Source organism: Apus apus, chromosome 1, assembly GCF_020740795.1.
Source record: "Apus apus isolate bApuApu2 chromosome 1, bApuApu2.pri.cur, whole genome shotgun sequence".
NCBI classification, from domain to species: Eukaryota; Metazoa; Chordata; class Aves; order Apodiformes; family Apodidae; genus Apus; species Apus apus.
Window position 1 is genome coordinate 156,129,941 of NC_067282.1, and position 6,134 is coordinate 156,136,074.

At 38.4% G+C, this 6,134-nt stretch overlaps 1 protein-coding gene across 3 annotated transcripts in view; it reads left to right on the forward strand.

The window, feature by feature from the left end:
* NUP205 (nucleoporin 205) overlaps positions 1 to 5,533 on the forward strand; it is a 51,068-nt gene extending 45,535 nt beyond the window's left edge. For all 3 annotated transcript variants that reach the window (XM_051629487.1, XM_051629478.1, XM_051629469.1), the window contains 6 exons: positions 435 to 561; positions 1,288 to 1,454; positions 1,886 to 2,009; positions 2,767 to 2,895; positions 3,593 to 3,666; positions 5,178 to 5,533. In XM_051629487.1, coding sequence (XP_051485447.1) covers positions 435 to 561; positions 1,288 to 1,454; positions 1,886 to 2,009; positions 2,767 to 2,895; positions 3,593 to 3,666; positions 5,178 to 5,330 — 774 coding nt within the window. In that variant the 3' untranslated portion in view covers positions 5,331 to 5,533. The remainder of the gene's footprint in view (positions 1 to 434; positions 562 to 1,287; positions 1,455 to 1,885; positions 2,010 to 2,766; positions 2,896 to 3,592; positions 3,667 to 5,177) is intronic.
* Positions 5,534 to 6,134: the final 601 nt, after the last annotated feature.

Consider the following 6,134-nt stretch of genomic DNA (forward strand, 5'->3'; position numbering starts at 1 on the left):
TAGTTTGGTGTAGGATCCCACATTTTAGTTCTGTCTGAGTAAAGCTTGAACAACTGGTTACTTAAATTTGCATTAGCAATCATTAATGTTCTTGGTGCAAACTTTGTGAACTTCAAAGCCTTAAATTGATCAGAAATTTTCAAAATGAAGACTGGATATAGAGGGCAATGGCTAATACTAAGAGCCAAAAGGAACTTTAAATTGACCAGAAATTTCAACTAGTAGGTTTGGGAAAGAGGCAAGGTTGCAAGTCCTAGACTTGAAATAGAGAGAGGGGCTGTAACTGGTCAGAAAAAAGAATCATCACATTCTGGTGAGAAAAGAGGAAGCAAATCCTGTTGTTTACAGACATTGATCCATTTAAAATTAACACTCTGAAGCCTGTAGATATCGTGACTGACATGTTGTCATTCTTTAATATTTTCTTTTGGCAGATCTGTGCAAACGTGATGGAATATTGTGAGTCACTTATGCTGCAAAGTGCCCCCAGTTTTCAGCACGCTGTTTGTCTGTTTACTCCCAGCCTGTCAGAATCAACCAACCGAGATGGGCCTCGACAGGGTGAGATTTTTGGCTTGCTATCTTATGATACTGAAAGGTGTGACACTTGGGCTAGTAGAAGATAATGAACCAGAGGCTGTACTTTCACATACACTTCGACTCCCTTTATGCCAGTACTGTAGCTGCCCATTTTCTAATTCTGGAACACATGCTTGCACAGCCTTGCACTAAGCCAAATCATGAAACTAATTCAAGTTAAAACAAACGTGACCAAAAAGTTCTTTTTAATACACTTCCCATAGCAGCTCAGAAACACATATATCAGTAAAGAAATACTTATGTAAAAAAATAGTACAGGGGAAGGTGAGGATTTCTTTTTTTCAGCATCTGTGTTCTATTATATTATGTGACACTAGGACCTCATTTATGACATGTAAGATGGGTTTTGATGCTGACTGTAAATATTTATTACACCCCATAACAAGAGTTTACAGTGTGCTGTTACACAGCTGAGTGGTTAAATATTTAAATAAACATCTTCTGGTCTAGTTATATTTCACGTGTTGCACTCAGTACTGTACTATGCTGACTGCCTTCTAGTACTGCAGCCACAGGACTCTTTGCCTAGACTTCCATTGGTGTGACTTCTGACACAGAAGTATAAAACATAAACTTGCCAGTGCTTTCATGTCTTTCACAACTTTATTGACAGAGAGCATACCATATTCTTTTTATTTTTATTTTTTTTCCTTCAATTGATTGTGACTCCTGCATCCTCTTTTCTAGATACACAAGCACCAGTGGTCCCATACTGGCACTTGCCTGGATTGGGCATTATCCTCTACCTGCTGAAACAGAGCACGAGTGATTTCTTCAGTTACTATGACAGCCATCGTCAGAGTGTTAACAAACTGCAAAATGTGGAGCAACTACCACCAGATGAAATAAAAGAGGTAATAGTTCTTATGACTCTGTAGTCTCTGTACTGTTTGTTTGGAATTTAGACATAGCTGTAACAGACATTCCAAAGCATCTTAGTTAAGTAAATAGTTGCAGTTCTTGTGGATATTCCTTTCTACTGTTGATTGAGGCCTCCATAGAATGAGTGACCTAAAACTTCGGGGAGGAAAAACTTGGCTTAACTCTGTAAAAGTTGTGGGTTTTCATTATAGTTGTTTTGGGATAGACTGAATTTCTCCTTTTTTTTTTTTTTTTTTTTTTTCTTGTCAGCAAGGTTATGCAAATTCAAAATACAGAGCAGAGCTTTGAAGAAATAGTAGCTGACAAGGAAGTTCTAGATATTGATTAGTAATTTTATTTACTTATTTCCTTTGATGCTCTGTGGTTTACTACAGTCTTCTTGTTTTTCCTCTTCTTATCACAGCTGTGTCAGTCAGTTATGCCAGCTGGGGTTGACAAAATCTCCACTTCCCAAAAATACGTTTTGGCAAGGCGACGCCTGGTGAAGCTAATAAACAACCAAGCCAAGCTGCTTTCTCTGTGTTCTTGTATCCTTCTAAAATTGAACTGACCCTCAAGGGGATGAAGAAAAATAGGAACAGGTTCTTTTTACATAGATTTCTGACCACTTTGAACAAGACTTTTTTTGCAAAAGAGAAATTTGAAATACTGAAAATTGAATTAGTAAGAGGGTATTGTTCTGCTTTTGTCAGAATGTAAATATTTTAACGTTAGCAATTCCCATAATGGAGAACCTGCTGGGACTTCCTGCAACTTTATAACAGAGGAGTTGTTATAGCCCAGATCTTCAGTTCAGTATCCAGACCCATTAAAGATTCACATATGAAGAAGTGTGGTGGAAGATAAGTAGTCATGCACAAAACTGCCTGCAGCAGACCAGAATTTTCCTTTGAAACCTACTTTGGGAAAGATACGCTATTCCAGACTTACGTGTTGTAACTGAAGATGTTACTGCCATCCCCAGGCTTTGAAAGTTCAGCTTTAATTCACTGTCTGTACAGCTGAGCTGCCATTACAAATCACATCAGGTGTGGTGCTAGTTTAAAGCGTCTTCAGGGTCAGTAGCAGTCCTTGAAGTACCCTAGCCAGCATAGCCCTGAAGCAGGTAAGCAAAGTGCAAAAAACCTATTGTCACTCCATAGCAGTGGCTGCTTCTGCTGGAAGAGGTGACAGATCATTGAGACAGTATCTTCGGCTGCTTCCAAGCATGTAAATATGCTCATGTAGTAAATGAATAATTTAAAGACAAAAAAATTAGATTCCTTCACTTAGATGTGTCTGCAGATATTATAGAAACATGTCTCTTCATTCTTTGGCGTCATCTGGAACACTATCTACTGCATTGCACACCCTCTGACTCTCAAGACCCACTGCTGTCCTCCAGGATGTCATTTAAAAAAGGAAGGCTGCAAGGTAAAGCATAAAAGGGCCTTCGAATAACTTCTGATGGTTAATTTTAAAACTTATTTACTATGATTAATATTTTGCTGTTTATATTTAAAAAAAGAGACTTTGTTTGGATTTGACATACCTTTGAATTTTCTGCTGGAGAACTGGCAATATTGTTGAGTCATAGACTTGGGTTTTGTCTATTACACATAAGCTCAAAGGAAAGTAAAACTAACTTTTAAAAAATACCTGTTATTCAAACCACGTGAAGTTCAAATAATCAGATCAGTGATTCAAAACAACTTAGTAAAATATTTCAAATAATAATCTAAGATGAAATTAAGAACCAAGCTTAATTTTGGTGGTTTAAAAAATATTTTTAGAATTGTAGGCACCATTGAGTCACAAGATTTAAAGTTTGCTTAATTTTTGTTGTTAAAAAAAATAAATCAGGAATGGAAGGAAATTGGAAAGGGAGAAGTGATCTGGAGAGGAGCTTTTTGCCTAAAGTGCCATGTTGTGTGATCAAAATAGTTTATGGCTCTAACTTACCCTATTTTCTCTAAATCATTTAAGTAAAAAAAAAATTAGTACCACTTCTAAACCCCAAGTTCTCTGACAAAGTTGAAACACTGCATTTTAAGCTCATTTTATAACTGGATGTGGAGAAGGTAGTGTGGAGCAGCCAACATAATATCAATGTCTCTTTTTCTGCCACTAGATTCCTTTGGTTCTGAGCCCCACTTGGATTTCAGTAGCGGACTGAATCGAGTGAGCCAGCACGATATAGAGCAGGTGAGATGTGACAGTCTGCTGAGAAGTACAGAATGTGCTTGAGTACCATACAGCTACTGAGAGCAGTCAGGCTGTGGGTTTCCCACCTGTGAACAACCTGTGGTAACACCAAAAGGATATAACTTAATGTAGGATTAATTAAATGATATTTTTTTTGAAAGTATTTTTTTAAGCAGGTAGCAGTTGTGCTGCTGCACACATTATTTTCAAGCTTTAATATTAAAAGTTACATGAAAAATTACACTTACAAAAAAATTATTTTTTTATTGTAAACCAGTCAAATGGCATGTATTTTTTTCATAACAGCTTTCTGAAAACATCAGTTACCCTTGCATGACTCATAAGGCCAGGATTCCCAGTTTTCAGTGATCCTATAGCTGTTTACTACTGGTCAGTTGCAGCTAGGCTGTAGAGAAATTAGATGAAAAAGGGTAACAAGAAACTGAAGAGGCTATAAAATGTGAATGCTAGCAAATAACTGATTTCTGGTTACACAGCAACTTACTGGTTTGTGTAAATTTGATGCAGAGGTGGCAGAAAAAAATAAAATTTTTATTAATAAATCCCACTGACATTTAAGTGCAGAAAAAAACTGCTCAAAAACCTGTGCAGTTTCAAATACCTTTGTAAGATCTAGAATTATTGAAGGGAGGTTGTAGTTAGGTGCGGGCTGGGCTCTTTTTCCAAGTAACTAGCAACAAGACAAGAGGGCATGGCCTCAAGCTGCACCAGGGAATGTTTAGGTTGGATATTAGGAAGTACTTCCTCACAGAGAGGGTGATTAGACATTGGAATGGACTTCCTAGGGAAGTGGTGGAGGCACCGTCCCTGGATGTGTTCAAGGAAAGCCTGGATGTGGCACTTAGTGCCATGGTCTGGAGATGTGGTGGTGTTGGTCATAGGCTGGACTTGATGATCTTAAAGGTCTTTTCCAGCCTTGGTGATTCTGTGATTATAAGAACAGTTCTGTGTATTTTTTTGATGAGGCATCTGCCTTTTATATAATTAGTTCAAGGTAAAATATACAGTAACATCTTGCTAAAATACATAAACGATAACATTTTTTTCAGGGATTGTTTGCATATTTATTAATGAAAATATGTTGTCTTTGTGGATGGGCTCTAAATCCTGAACAGTCCTTAAAGGACTAGGAAATTTTATTTAGAAGTATTGGTATGACTATAAGTGAAGAAGCTGAATTATGTAAGGCTGTTTAATTCCTAAAAGTTAAAGAGATTGCTGGGTGGTAGTATTTGGATGACCTGTAAATGCCCTGAGTCATGCAAAAAACTGTGTAGAAAGGCTGAACATTTTATCATTTAGAGAGAAAAAAATAAGGGAAGGATACAAATAGTACTTACTAGGACAGTCAGAAAAAAATTGTACTTTGGAAAGTGCTTTAGAGAGTAAATTGTGGTAAAGTGTTGACAGGTAGTTAATGACAGATAAGCAAACATTCCAGAAAGAGAAGATTCTGTATTGATGACTGCAACTAATCTCTTGCTTCTCAGCTTCAGATTGAAGCCACGAACAGCTTTGGTGAATCTCTGCAGAAGAAGCTTCTGGATATTGAAGGGTTATATTCTAAGGTTCGGTCACGATACACCTTTATTCAAGCTCTTGTCAGACGCATCCGTGGACTCCTAAGGATATCAAGGACCTAAAAGACTGATATGTGTTGCTTGGTCCTGGAAGCAATGTACTAGGGCAGACCTTCTGGATCATCAGGTTTTATAGATCATACATTTTCTAAATAATGTCAAAAATATTTTGTTACTTTTTTTTCTTATCCCTATGGATCATTTTTGTGTATTCTTTCCTACTGCTCACAACTTGACAGGAAAAATAAATGATTGTTTTTAACTGAGTTCTGATTAATGTAAAATTTCAAGCAAGAAAGAATTCTCATCATAGAATGGTTTGGGTTGGAAGATATCTAGTTCCAACCCCCCCTGCATGGGCAGGGATGCCTCCACTAGACCAGGTTGCTCAGAGCCCCATCCAGCCTGGCCTTGAACACTTCCAGGGAGGGGACATCCACAACCTCCCTTGGCAACCTGTTCCAGTGTCTCACTACCCTCACACTAAAGAATTTTTCCTCCTAATGTCTAACCTCTTCCAGCTTAAAATCATTACCCCTCATCCTATCAGTACATACCCTGGTAAAAACCGCCTCCCCAGCTTTCCTGTAGACTCTTCAGGTACTGGAAGGCCACTAGAAGGTCTTCCCAGACCCTTCTCTTCTCCAGGCTGAGCAACTCCAACTCTCTCAGCCTGTCTTCCTAGGAGAGGTGCTCCAGTCCTCGGATCATCTTCATGACCCTCCTCTGGACTTGCTCCAAGAGCCCTATGTCCTTCCTGTGTTGGGGGCTCCAGAACTAGACACAGTACTCCAGGTCGGGTCTCACAAGTGCAGGGTAGAGGCACAGAATCAACTCCCTTGACCTGCTGGCCACACTTCTATTGAT